This window comes from Indicator indicator, chromosome 3 (assembly GCF_027791375.1).
Source record: "Indicator indicator isolate 239-I01 chromosome 3, UM_Iind_1.1, whole genome shotgun sequence".
Lineage (NCBI taxonomy): Eukaryota > Metazoa > Chordata > Aves > Piciformes > Indicatoridae > Indicator > Indicator indicator.
In genome coordinates, this window is record NC_072012.1 from 6534283 (window position 1) to 6548900 (window position 14618).

At 39.6% G+C, this 14618-nt stretch overlaps 1 protein-coding gene across 1 annotated transcript in view; it reads left to right on the top strand.

Annotated features, from left to right (window-relative positions):
- SRPK2 (SRSF protein kinase 2) overlaps nt 1–14618 on the top strand; it is a 130932-nt gene that overhangs the window by 105078 nt on the left and 11236 nt on the right. The window contains exons 9-13 of the mRNA XM_054399386.1: nt 1132–1157; nt 2546–2792; nt 3724–4212; nt 11883–11983; nt 12086–12193. Coding sequence (XP_054255361.1) covers nt 1132–1157; nt 2546–2792; nt 3724–4212; nt 11883–11983; nt 12086–12193 — 971 coding nt within the window. The remainder of the gene's footprint in view (nt 1–1131; nt 1158–2545; nt 2793–3723; nt 4213–11882; nt 11984–12085; nt 12194–14618) is intronic.

Sequence of the window (14618 nt, forward strand, 5' to 3'; positions counted from 1 at the left end):
GTGTGGGAAGTAACCTAATTTTTTCCATGAGCCTTTATATTGCTTCCTGACATGAAAATAAATGAAATTGCAAAGAATATGTTGATGGAGATTATATCACACTTGGTTCTTAATAAATTGCAATTTAATCTGTGCCTTTCCAACACAGGAGCTGAAGATGTGCTTTCTTTGCAGCATTTCAAGAGTAGGTTCTGCATAATTTCTCCCTTTAGAGCAGTGATGGTACTCAAGTTTAAGAATCTTTTTGAAAAGTTTGCCCTTTCAGGGACATACAAACATTTTTTTCCCCCTCAACTTAGCAGCAGGAGCTGAACCTGTAAAAGAACTCTGAAGTCTCAGCTGTCTCTGTTACTTATTTTGCATTTGTTAATTGTCATATGCCTATGTGTCTGAAGAAGTTTGTGAGAGGTTCTCCTCCCCCGTTGAGTGCCTCTTTCTCATTTCCTTTGTGCCTCTATCTCCCACATTTGGTTATTTCTGCTGGGTTTGGTTATTTGGGGGGTTGTGGCTGGTGCATTTTCACAGTTAGTAATCTCATCAGACTCAGGCATAGTCATTGATGATACCTTTCTGTGAGATGCTTAGGAAGAGATGGAGATGCTTTTTCTGTGGTGGTGTGCGTTTTGCTATAGGCACTTCTTCATGCCTTCTAGCAGTTAAACTACCTCGTTTCAGAATGAAAGCAACATGAATATTTTACTTTTCTGGTGAATGCCATGCAGTACTCCTCGTTGCTGATTCTCTGTGAACTATTTAAAATTTACCTATACCTGCTTAGGCAGCTGATTTAATATATTTAATCTATGGCAACTTCTCAGTAATTTAATGTGTTCTGTCCGCTCTTTACTGATTCAGACTTTCCTTTCTGAGTTCCATTAACTCCCCACTAATGACAGCAGAGTGAACAGATACTGATGCTAGCTAGCTCCTTCCAATTCTAGAGGGACTAATGGACATTATATGTTTTCAGGCAACAGGTACTTGTAAAGACTAAAAAAATCTGGCTAAAAATAATAAAAGCTACTACCTTATATTTAGTGAAGAATATTTTTACAAAGTTTCTACTACTTTCTCATTTTATAGAGTTCTTTTAATAAAAATAGCTCTAATTTTTTTTCTTCTTCTTTTTAGTGAGTACAGCTCCACAACAAAAGCCTGTAAGTATTGTGATGTAGTTTAAATTAAATGTTTTCTGTGTTTCTGTAGGTATTAGTAGCTAGTAGATTGCTGGTAGCCTCTGCTTTCTTAAAAAGATCTTTGAATAAAGCTTTTATCTTTCAAAAAACACTTTTCTTAGGGTGTCTTTGGCCTTACAGGTTTTAAGCACTGTGTTTCTCTGATGGAAACTACCACAGACTTTGATTCCATGGTTGTGTCACAGACTGCTAAGGATTCCCATTTACATCTTGAGGAATAATCCATTCTGTTCAGATCCCGACAAAAATGGGGGCATGCACTAACTATCATGCCTTGTGTATAGCTTAAGGACATCCAGGCCTTAAAGGAGGGGGATTTTATGAGGTTTGAAAGATCTGCTTGCCATGTGCATGTAACAAGTAACTACTGATAATTAAGAATACCTATGTTCCAGCCTGCTTTGTCCATCTCTGTGTACAGAATGTGTACCCTTTCAATGGGCATACAAAGGAGATGACAATTAATAGGATTGTCAAATTAATTGTCTTGTTATGATTGTCCCGTAGCTGCTTCTGAAGATAACAGGATTTACAGATAAGCCTTTCAGGAAACAATATTTCATTCTGTTGCTTGTATTTTGTTTTTAAATTACATGATTTCTCACTGTGCTATCTAAACAGTGAGTGAAAACTGGATAAATCTCATCAAGTAGTAAAAATAGAAGTCAGAATTGAGCTAAAATATACAACCTAGCTCAATGTGTTAATTTTCCTTGCCTTTGTTATTATACCTGAGTTTGTCAATCCTTACGTACCCTAAAATGCAAAACTTTTTGTAGTCGCCACCTGTTGTTTGTGGTTCATACATTTTGGTCCCAAAGGGAACAACAAAAATGCTTTCCTTTCACAGGAAATAGCTGAACAACACAAGAGTTACTTAAAATCCTTTACCATTTTCAGTCTCTTTGGCTTTCTCATATCTTTTTTTTTTCTCAGTATGCTTTTGCTGGTCATTACTTACTTTGTATGGAGAGAGAAATATTGTATATTATTTATGTGTAAATAACAGATAAGATAGCAGACTGTCTTCCACCTAGAATATAATCTGTTAATCTAGATTGAAGTTTAAAGTTATTGTGCCTAGTTGAGATCACATGAATTTTACTCTGGATATATTTTGGTTTTGTATCAAATAACGACCCATGTAAGAACAGGTACAACTGTGTAAAATTTTGAAAGCTTTTTTACTTCATATATGCCTAAATCATTCTTGATTTGAGCAATGAAAAAGCAATGTTATTTTCTATAGTGATTTTGCTCCATTGTTTTCCATTCATAAGTAATCACACTGGAAGCTAATTTAGTGTGAGATGTGTAGGGGTTTGTCTAGTTTTGGATTCATATTTCAGGTTGGAAAAATATCCAAAAACAAAAAGAAAAAGATGAAGAAAAAGCAGAAGAGACAAGCTGAGCTGTTAGAAAAACGCCTGCAGGAAATAGAAGAACTGGAGCGAGAAGCTGAAAGGAAAAAAATAGAAGAAAATGTAACCTCAGCTGTACCATCAAATGATCAAGAAGAGGAGTACCACGCAGAGGTGAAACTAAAAACAGCTGATATAGAAGAGGTAGTAGATGAAGAACCTGGAAATGATGATGGTTAGTACTACCTGCTTTTATTGACCCTGAATTTACAGTTTCAGAAGGGAAACTAATTGCAGCATTGCATGAAAAATCTGCAAGCAAAATTACCGAACTGTCCTAGATGATTTAATTTCACTTTCTCTTGTAGCTAAAATCATAAATAGAGTCGAAAAATGAAAAGTCAAACCTACTATAGAAGCAAAGAAAAACACCAATAGCAACCCAGCTATCAAATCCCACAAAAGAGGCACAGAAAATTCAACAGAGCAGTCAGTTGTCATACCACATTATTGGCATAACTGAGTATCTTGGCAAGGTAGAAGGAAAATAAGATGAATCTGTACTTTGTAACATTAATGTAGTTAGACTCGTCGTTGCTTTCCCTCTTTCTTGTTACAGTGCTTGATGTAATGATCTATTGTATTTCCTTCAGGAAAATTTTTAAGATGTCTTCTTCAAATTCTTGTTTTGTTCTACTCACTTGGAGCATAATTTTTATGCTCCAGCTCCATTCTGGCTTCCCTGGTTTTCTTCTCAACTTTCTCCAATGCAGATAAAAATGTAACTGCTGAAACTGGCATTTGGGTTACCTTCATTCTGCTCTTACTGCAACTTTTTCTACTCCTGTGATGACACTGACATAGATTCAGTTACATATTTGTAAAGCTTTCAAAACTCATATAGCTTCCCTTCAAACATTTTTTTTCTGAGTTGATTTCTCCTGAAGCTGTTCATATTGTCTTATTTTTTCCAATGTGTTGTTAGTTTATTCTTTCACCTTTAGTTCAGATTTTAAGGTCTTTGCCTTTTTCAGTGGTATTTACTATTTCCTTGTGTGATATGTCAGAAATCAAGGAGTTATTGAGGAGTTAAAAATCGTGAATTGCTAATTTTAAAATGGTATATTGATGTATGCTCTGATGTGTCGCTCATTGAAATTTTTCAGGTGAAGCAGAAGATCAGGATGAAAAAGAAGACACAGAGAAAGAAAACACTGAAAAAGATGACGATGTTGAGCAGGAACTTGTCAACGCTCACCCTACAGACCCTAAGTGGATAGAATCCCCCAAAACAAATGGCCATATTGTGAACGGCCCATTCCTATTGGAACAACAAATTGAAGATGAAGATGAGGAAGAGGAAGAATGTCCGAATCCAGAGGAGTATAATCTTGATGAGCCAAATGCAAAGAGCGATTACTCTTATAGCAGCTCCTATGAACAGTTTAATGGTGAATTGCCAAATGGACGTCATAAAATTCCTGAGTCACAGTTCTCTGAATTTTCAGCTTCAGTGTTCTCTGGGGCTCTAGAGTCCGTAGCTTGTGGTTCTGCTGTTTCTGAAGAATCAACTGTAAATGAAAGAGAGGAGAGCAGCCCATCTCACGACAGGAGCAGAACAGTTTCAGCTTCAAGCACTGGGGATTTGCCAAAAAGTAAGTGTTCCTCACCGTGGTATATAGTGTGCTTAAGGTCTCTTGGAGCCATAGGTCATATCTTAAGTGGTTGGGTAGAGAGGTTAAACCTTCTGTATAATTGTTAGCTGTTTTCAGTGTCATGTATACATAGATTTTATTTTCTGGGGGGGGCTTTTGATGAAAATTCAGTACCAAGCCCTATGGGTAGGCTCTTGCACTGTTTTCAGTAACCCAAAAGGACCTTTCATTACAAGTAAGAACTCTATCACATTATTTCCTTGACTTGGATTAAAACACTAGGTCTAGCACTTCTCAGTGATGCTGACTTTTTTGAAACCTACAGGTGAAATGTTTTAAATGAAGTATTTTTAGCTTTTGGCTTGGTGCCAAACCTACTAATGTCCTGGCCTGCTTCGTGCTTGAGTCTGAGTGCCCACTGAAAAGATGCTGTCTATATGCCAGCCCCTGCAGTCAGAGAATCTGTACAGACTACCCCCAGATGCTGTCTTTACTAAGCACTCCCCCAGATTGGAGAGGGTGGTGGCATATGGGGTCAGATGAACCATAGCATAGCAAGAGTTGAGTTACAGCTGCAGCCCACTACTGCGAACCCTTTTTCCATTGTTGGCTGATTTAATCATCTTGGTTTCATCTGTACTAAACATTTTTCTCATTGAATCATACATAGGTAATATGAATAGAAAAATCTCCATTATGATTGTTTTAAATTTAGTATTTCACCTTAGAAGTCTTCACAGAATCATGGAACGTTAGAGGTTGAAAGGGACCTCAAAAGATCATCCAGTCCAACATCCCTGCAGAGCAGGATCACCTGTACCAGATCACACAGGAGGACTTCCAGGCAGGTTTCGAGTATCTCCAGAGAGAGAGACTCAACAACTCCCCTGGGCAGCCTGTTCCAGTGTTCTGTCACCCTCACAGTGAAAAAAAATTTCCCTCCTGTTTCCATGGAACTTCCTATGCCTCAGCTTCCACCATTGCCCCTTGTCCTGTCATTGGGCATCACGTAGCTGAGCCTGGCTCCATCCTCTTGGCACTCTCCCTTTACATATTTACCAACATGAATGAGGTCACCCCTTAGTCTCTTCCTCTCCAAGCTGAAGAGCTCCAGCTCCCTCAGTCTGTCCCTGTAAGGAAGATGTTCCACTCCCTTCATCATTTTTGTGGCTCTGTGTTGGACTCTCACTGAATGGCAGCACAAGCCTCTGGTGTGTCAGCAGCTACTCCCAGTTTTGTGTCATCAGCAAACTTGCTGACAAGGCTCTCTGTGCCCTCATCCAGGTCATTGATGAATATATTGAATAGTACTGACCCCTGGGGGACTCCACTAGGTAACAGAGCTCCAACTAGACCCTGTCTGATTGACCACAACTCTGACTTCTTTCCTTCAACCAGTTCCCATCCACCTCACTACCTGATCACCCAGACCACACTTTCTCAGTCTAGCTGCAAGGATGCTGTGGGAGACAGTGTCAAATGCTTTACTGAAACCAAGATAAACCACATACACTGCTCTACCATCATCTGTCCACCCGGTTATGTCCTCATAAAAGGCTATCAGGTTGGTCAAACATGACTTCCCCTTGGTAAAACCATGCTGACTGCTCCTAATGACCCTCTTGTCATTGATATGCCTAAGCATGGCACCAAGGATAAGTTGTTCCATTACCTTCCCGGGAATGGAGGTGAGGCTGTCTGGTCTGTAGTTACCTGGGTCTTCCGTCTCACCTTTTTTGAAGATTGGAGTGATGTTTGCCTTCCCCCAGTCTCCAGGCACCTCTCCTGTGTGCCACGACTTACCAAAGATGGTGGAGAGTGGTCTGGCAATGACCTCCGCCAGCTCCCTCAGTACCCACGGGTGCATGCCATCAGGACCCATGGATTTATGGATGCCCAGACTACTTAACTGTTCCCTAACTGAGTCCTCAATCAACCCAGGAGAAGTCCTCCTTTGTCATGTCTTCCTCTGGGCCCTCAGGGGTCTGGAGCTCCTGAGGACAGTCTCCAGCAATATAAATGGAGACAAAGAAGGCATTCAGTAACTGACTGCTCTGTGTCCTCTGTCACCAAGGCACCCACCTCATTCAGCAGTGGGCTTACATTGCCTCTAGTGTTAGTTTTTCCTGCAGTGTATTTGAAGAAGCCCTTTCTGTTGTCCTTGACCTTCCGTGCAAGGTTGAATTCCAAGGAGGTCTTAGCTTTCCTAGTTGCCTCCCTGCATCCTCTGGCAACAGTCTTATACTCCTCCTAAGTGGCTAGCCCCTGCTTCCATGAGCTGTAGACTCTTTTCCTCCACTTGAGTTTGCTCAGCAGTTCCCTATTTAACCATGCAGGTCTCCTGGCTCCCTTTCTTGATTTCCTACTTGTTGGAATGCTCTGATACTGAGCTTGGAAGAAGGGCTCCTTGAATATTAACCAACTGTCATGGGCCCCTTTGCCATCTAGTACCCTGTCCCACGAGATTTCCCCTAGCAATTGCTTGAAAAGGCCAAAGTTGGCCCTGCTGAAGTCCAAGGTTGTGATCCTCCTTGATAGCCTGTTCCTACCATGCAAGATTCTGAACTCCTCCATCTCATGATTGCTATGGCCAAGGCTACCCTCAGCCTTCACCACTTCAACCAGACCCTCCTTGTTAGTGAGTATCAGGTACAGTAGTGCTCCTTTCCTAGTTGGCTCATCCACCATTTGCATTAAGAAGTTACCACCAATGCGCTGGAGGAACCTCCTGGACTCTCTATGGCTGCCTGACGAGACCTTCCAGCCAGTATCTGGGTAGTTAAAATCCCCCATGAGAAGGAGAGCCTGTGATTGTGAGGCTGCTGTCAGCTGCCTGTAGAAGGCCTCATCAACTTCCTTGTCCTGATCAGGTGGTCTGTAATAAACACCCACAACAGCATCAGTCATGCTAGTCTGCTCTGTAATTCACACCCACAAACTCTCAACTAGCCCCTCATCCACCCCTGGACAGAACTCAATACATTCTAGTTGCCCCCTCACATAAAGAGCAACTCCACCACCTTGCTTTTTTGACCTGTCTTTCCTAAAAAGAACATAGCCATCCATGACCACATTCCAGTCATGTCTTCTGTCAAAAAGGCAAAGCAGGTATCTAAAAATAAAGAGGAGACTCTTACGTGTGTTTGTATCCAGTGTATTCCGCTGACTGTCGAGATTTTAAAGTACCAGTTTTAATGAAAAAGCAAATGTGTAAGTTTTGAATGGCTTTTAGAAATAGAGGCAGAGGGGAAAATCACTTTTGATTTGAGTTGATGTAAATCTATCTGGTAACATGGGTTTGTATTACATTTTTTAAAAAAGCAGCAAGTAAGTGGAATAAAAATGCAGTGCCTAGGTTAAAAAAATTGTAATCACAGCATGCCAGGTTGAAAGAAACCCCAAGGATCATCTGGACCAACCTTTCTAGGTGATAGTGTAGTTTAAGTGAGCACCCTGTCAAGCTGAGTATTAAAACTGTCCGGTGTAGGGGAATTCACTACTTCTCTTAGGAGATTATTCCAATGTCTAACTGTTCTCATTGTGAAAAATTTGCTTCTGGATTCCAATCCGAATCTCCCTAGCAGTAACTTGGTCCCTGTTACCCCTTGTCCTTCCGTTGACTCCTTGTAAAAGGGGAGTCTCCAGCCTCCTGGTAGGCACCCTGTATGTACTGGTACATGGTAATAATGTCTTTCCTAAGCCTTCTCCTCTCAAAGCTGAACAATCCCAGTTCTCTCAGCCTTTCCTCATATGACAGGTCTGCCAGTCCTCTGATCATCCTTGTGGCCCTTTCCTGGACCCTTTCCAGCCTGTCCACATCTTTTTTTGTGTATCGGGGGGCACAGCGTTCCAGGTATGGTCTGACAAGTGCTGAGTGGATAAGAGTAGATTAATAGTCTCATTAGCCTAGCTAAGCTTACTTTAAGTAAGATTTGTTTGAGAATTTATAGTTTAAGATGAAACCAGAACTGTAATTGGTTAAAAAACCCACAAAAAACAACCAAAAAAACTTGTCTTTGAGGGTATTAGATAAATTATTGTAGATGAGATCTTCATATTGACAGGTCAGTACCAATAGGAAAAAGAAGTTTATAGTGGCAGGGAAGCATTATTCCCATAGTTTAAGAGCAGGGGATCATGAGATCACATAACCTGAATTCACAGGATCAGAGCATTTTAGGGGTTGGGAAGGGACCACTGGAGATAGAGTCCAACCCCCCTGCCAGAGCAGGACCATAGAATCCAGCACAGGTCACACAGGAATGCATCCAGATGGGGCTTGAAAGTCTCCAGAGAAGGAGACTCCACAACCTCTCAGGGCAGCCTGTTCCAGTGCTTTGTGACCCTCCCAGTGAAGAAGTTCCTCCTCATGTTGAGGTGGAACCTCCTGGCTGTAGTTTACATCCATTGCCCCTTGTCCTAATATCTGTTGCCCCTACCTACTAAGGCCAGTAGCATTTATGCTTGCTTTGAGATATGCATCTCAAAAAGATCACTGCTCTGGTTGGGACAAATGAAAAGATATAAAATCTAGTGTGGTTGAAGTGTGTTCCACTGATCAGTACTCAGAATTGTTTCAGAAGAACTGTAACAAGTTTGGATTTGTCTTTTTGCAGCTTCTAGCTGTTAGTTCTTGTATCTTCTCAGTCATATTTAAAAATTCTGCAATGTGCTTTATTTTTTCTTTCATTGATAGTTCTTTTCTGTTTCAAACAGTCCCTCTCTTGACCTTCTATTAAAACTCAGCAAGGTGAAGTCTTTGTCATCGTAAGGCATGTTGCTGACACTCAATTCATTACGAATTTCTGTATTCAGGCTGGGTTTGGACATGTAAATTTTGCCTATCAGAACTACTCCTTGAAGATGTGGAGGGTGAAATCCTGGTTTTACTGCAAAGAGCTAGATTTCTGTCATTAAATTAGATAGCTCTGGGTATTATGCGTAAGTTTTTTTTTATAGTCCCAGTGGCTAAATGAAAAATTTTATGGGTTTCAGGCTTAATAAAGAAAATACTGAGAGACTAAATCTCTAAGTGGTAGAAGAAAATGAGGTAGCATAGATCACCAAGTCTGCATCAACATTGTCCCAGATGAAGTTACTAAATTTAAATAGAGATGTATTGAAAGTTACAGTAGAGTGTATTTCATGATTTAAGACTTTAGAGGAGTGGGTCACACAGTTTTGTTAGAGAGTGTGATAGGTAAGGTGATCTGCAGATAAGCAAGAAATGTGAAATAAAACACAACTGAGAAGAGCTGTATTTCTGGAAGATGTTCATGATCCAGGCAAATAAGTATTCCTTACACTCTCCAGTCCCTTAAATAACGTACAGGAGGTTCCTAGTTGCCTAGTAGCCTCATAATCTGTGCTACTGGCAGTGTATAAGCAGAAAGCCTCTACTTATGTTTACCTGGAGTGATGTGTAAAATCCTTATGCTTCCAGAAAGTAAAGCCATCATGGAAGCAGCTTCTACCCAAAGCTGTGGAAACAAATCTACCTTATTTGTCCTTGGTGTTATCTCATCAGGAGCAATTTACAGATGTTTTGTGCAACGAAAGATGATAAATTCAGCCACAGCTCAGTTCTTCTGCAGAAAGGGGGGAAAATAAAAGCTTGACATTAGTAGTACTAATGGCCTCAATAATGATGCCTGGTTGAATAGTACTAAAACAGATGAAGGTTATTAAGATCGACTGAGGTGATTCTGTCACTTTGCTCTGGTAAGACCTCACCTGGAATACTGTGTCCAGCTCCGGAGCCCTCAATACAGGAAGGACATGGACCTGATGGAGTGGGTCCAGAGGAGGGCCATGAAAATGATCAGGGGCTGGAGCAGCTCTGCTGTGAGGACAGGCTGAGGGAGCTGGGGGTGTTCAGCCTGGAGAAGAGGAGGCTCTGGGGAGACCTAATAGCAGCCTTCCAGTAGCTGAATGGGGTCTACAAGAAGGATGGAGAGAAACTGTTTCCAAAGGCCTGCAGTGATAGGATGAGGAGCAATGGCTTCAAACTAGAGAAGAGGAGATTTAGATTGGATGTTAGGAACAAGTTCTGCACCATAAGGGTAGTAGAACACTGGAACAGGTTGCCCAGGGAGGTGGTTGAGGCCCCACCCCTGGAGATACTCAGTGTGAGGCTTGATAGGGCTCTGGGCAACCTGATCTACTTGGGGATACTCCTGTTTACTGCAGGGGAGGGTTGGACTGGATGACCTTTGGAGGTCTCTTCCAACCCAGACCATTCTGTGATTTTTGTGATTTAGAAGATAGGTAAAAGAATTGCAGGCTGTTCAGTAATTTTTTATCCTGCTGTTTTCCTCTATAATTTTAGTGCTCTTTTCTTGTGTAGAAGTAGACTTAATTTGTTCCTCTCTGTCTAGGCATTGCTGTACATTATTAAGTAACATGGCCTTACCTTATTTTTGCAGGATGCAGAGAGCAGTTTGTGTCCAGTACATGAGCAGCTACTATGTTTCCATCTTTTTCAGATTTTGTGTGTGACAGGTCTATTAATTTTCTCATGACTCTCCTCAGTCCAGAGTTTGAATGTTTACCAAGTAAGCTTCTATGCTGAGACTGTGAGAAGAGGAGGTGGTATTTCTCAGTTTTTGCAGAGCTAGGGCACACAAATGTGAAAATCAGAAATGCTCACTAATTTTGTCCTCAGGTGGATCTCCTATGGATGCTTTTTTGATGCTGCCTACTAGGAAGTTACACACCTACTGATCTCACTTTCAGTACTGGATGAGCCGTGTGTCAAATTAAGAATACAAGGTCTCATGTTCCACCAGAGCATAAATTTCTAGCAGTTTACTGAGAGAACCACAAAAGTTCAGGCATTTGCCTGTTACCTTGTCAGGTCCTTCTGTTAGCAGAAGGTTGAAGAAAACTTTTCTGATGTCATATTAAGTTGTCTTACTGATGAGGTGTTTTCTCCCCCATTTATTCTGCTTTATTTACTGCCATCCTTCACCTCCAAGACACATAGGAAGAATTTTATCTTGCACTACCTTTTTAAAAATTTTATTTTATTTTGTTAATTATTTGGCCGGGACTGCTGAGTTGTGAAAACATCTGATTTTGTGTTAAAAAAAATCAGACTGTACTACACAGCAAGCTTGTAAGGGAAGACTTTAATATTAAGCTTTCTAGTTGCTGTCTTTTAAGTGCTGGACTGCAACCTTATTCTCTCAGTGGATTTTACTTTTGTGCTTTATATTGGCGGGCTTTTAAAAACTTGAGTCCTCTTGCCCTTTGGACAGATGTTTTAAAAAGGAAAAAAACAGAAATATTTTTATTTACTTTAGTCAAGAATGGAAGTGCAGAATTTGTCTCAGCTAAACTATCCCAAGAACGTATCTTTCATGTGGTGTTCTTGGAGTTTGAGTTTGAACATTTTCTGTCTGGGTCTGTTTTTGAAAACCTATGTGCTGCTTTTTCTTAGAAGCTTTTCTGGCTATCCTAAAAACAGTCATTTGGCAGTAAATTACACTTAAAATATGTAAGGATACTTTGAAATCAAGGTAAGAAATCCTATTTATGTTTCTCATAACATTCAGCAAATATTCTTTGATGTCTTCAGTGTATTACAAAACTGGATAAGGGCAAAACTGCTGAGAAATCACGAACAGTGTGCTCAAAATACTAACTGGTCTGCATTTTGCTTGTGCTAGCAAAAACTCGTGCTGCTGACTTACTGGTGAATCCCCTGGACCCAAGAAATGCAGATAAAATTAGAGTTAAAATTGCTGACCTGGGGAATGCTTGCTGGGTGGTAAGTATAACTACATCATTTCAGCTAGTTAGCCTTCACTGTTTAGAATGAAGCTTTTTATTGTTAATTTTTTCCCCATTAATGTGGTTCTTTCTATTGTAGCATAAACACTTCACAGAAGACATCCAGACGAGACAATATAGATCCATAGAGGTTTTAATAGGAGCAGGTTACAGTACACCTGCTGATATCTGGAGTACAGCATGTATGGTAAGAGCAATACAATGTGTATTTTACAAGAATAAACCTCCTAAAATCAGTTGTTTATCTAATGAGGAAACCTGATGAGGATGATTTTGACATTTTGACACACAGACGTTACCATAAATTATGTCATAGCTACTGATAATTTCTCCCCTTTATTTCAATTTCTTAAGAATTCTGATCAAAATGAAGTATTTTGGAGAACATTTCTAATTTTCATTTGATGCATTTTAAAATTGCAGTCAAAACCAGGCAAGTTTTGAGGGAAATGTGTATTTAGTTATATATAGATAGATATAGATACATAGATATCTATTTTAAATGACACAGTCTAGATACAGTAGTGTGTTTTCTTCCCATCTTTTAAATCTGTGCAGCTCTTTGCTGTGTTTTCCATTCCTTTTCTTGGGTAAACCAGAAAAAGGGTCAAGTACTTCAAATGCTTGTCAAGTGCAGTGAAAACATTCATTAGATTCTGCTTGCAAATCACAGCTTTAGGTTCTAAACTTTGAAGAGAAGGAATTTGTTAGTACTACTAATGATATTTGTGGTAGTACTCTGTGGAATTAGTTTTAACATATAGTAAAACCAAAATTACAGATGTTAAAATAAGTTCAAAGAACATAAAAAGTGAAAACTTAAAATTATTCAGGTTCCTGTAGCACTTTTTTGGTAATATCTCCTTGAGGACAAATACGCTACATGCATCTTCTCATTGAAAGATACATTTAGAAATAGCTTTGCCTGTTTTAAAAGTGAAAACTTAATTCAGTTCTTTATATTTTACAAATACATGTCTGAAGTGTGTGAGGAGAAGATCCAAGTACTAGACAGTTTGCAGGTGTGTGGGTGATGAGAAGAATGGCAGGGCTCAGAGGGAGAGGAGGAGGATTGAAAGGAACAAAAAATCCTACAGATATTTTAAGCTCACCAAACTATGTATTGGAAATAACTAAGCCGTAAGTAAAATTGCAAGTGTGTTTTCTCTGAAATTTTAATACTAGCTTTTGCTTTAGGACACAAAAGAAAATTCATTTATAAATTATTCTCTATTACATTGAAAACAAAGCATAGAAATATTCCACAGCTTTGATCCTTAATTCTTTGAACTATTCTTCTCTTAAGTAACTACAAAATTACCATAGAGACTTTTTGTTCCTTTTACCTCATACTTTGTAAATCTCAGTTGAACTTGATACCTGATGTTATTGAATACCCTATATTTGTCTTCCTTTAATATTTTACCTGTCCCCTGCTGATTTTATATACAATGTTAAAGCTTATAAACCCATGTGTAAAGGGCTTGTTTTTAAACAAAGTGGGATCCTTAATAGCAATATCACACTTAGGGAATATGGTATTCTTACAATATTTGGGCTTGTCCAGCATCTTATATTTTAATTATTTTCTGTAATACAAAGATTGCTGCTTTCTTCATGTGAGTTCTTTCTCAAAGTCCAGGGAAAAAAAAAACCCAAAACATAAAAACAAACCCAACAACCTCTCTCCTTTCCCCCGCCCCCCCCAACAAACAACCCACACACAAACAAACAAACAACCCCCCCAAAAAAACCCCAAAACCCCAAAACCCAAGCAAACACAAAACCTTTACAGCATCTGTGCCACTAGGGATATCTTAGCTCAGATTCACAGTTATTTATGAAATGTCAGTATTTTACTGAGAAAATTATATTTCATCTTTTTGTTATATAACATGTAAAGATGGTTAAGTGTTTGAGGCAGAAACACTGAGATTCAGGCTCCTGCCACAAGCTGTTGTTGGGGTTTTTTTTTCCCTTTAAAAAATTCTGTAGAATTTTTATAATCTTACAGCACTGACATAAAATTGAGTTCAGCTGTCATCATTGTTGTATAGTCCTGTAAAAAATAGTTATCAATCTCTCAAGATCACCCCAAAAACCTCAGTGTTTTGAAACCCCTCAGGATCTGCTTTTCTATGTGGTTGAGAAAATGGGTCAGAGGTGCTGATCCTGTATCAGATGGAAAACAGCTCTGAGGTAGGGATTGCCTGGAAGACCTTTCTGCACAGGACTTGTAACAGATTAACAGCCGGGGGAAAATTCCTAATGTTGGAAATACAGACTCCCAATTGATTTATTTAGGCTATCTTTGGAAATTATGAACTGATTCTCTGCAATCCCTAAAGCACCCAACTGTGAAATACTGAAGGTTTTAATGCCATTGTAGTCCCACTTAGTTTCTCAAGTTTTGATTCGTTGTACCTAGATTTGGGTCTAGTTGTTTCCTGTGGTGTTACGTCAGTGAGTAAGTAGCGTAGCAAGCCAGCAGCCTGAGAACTGAAACTTCTCATTTTAAATCATTTGGCATGGTCCAGTTCTTACACCTCAAACCTCTTCAGATCAGATTTAAAGGGTGAGAGCAAGTATCTTCGTACCAGTCTTCTGCTCAG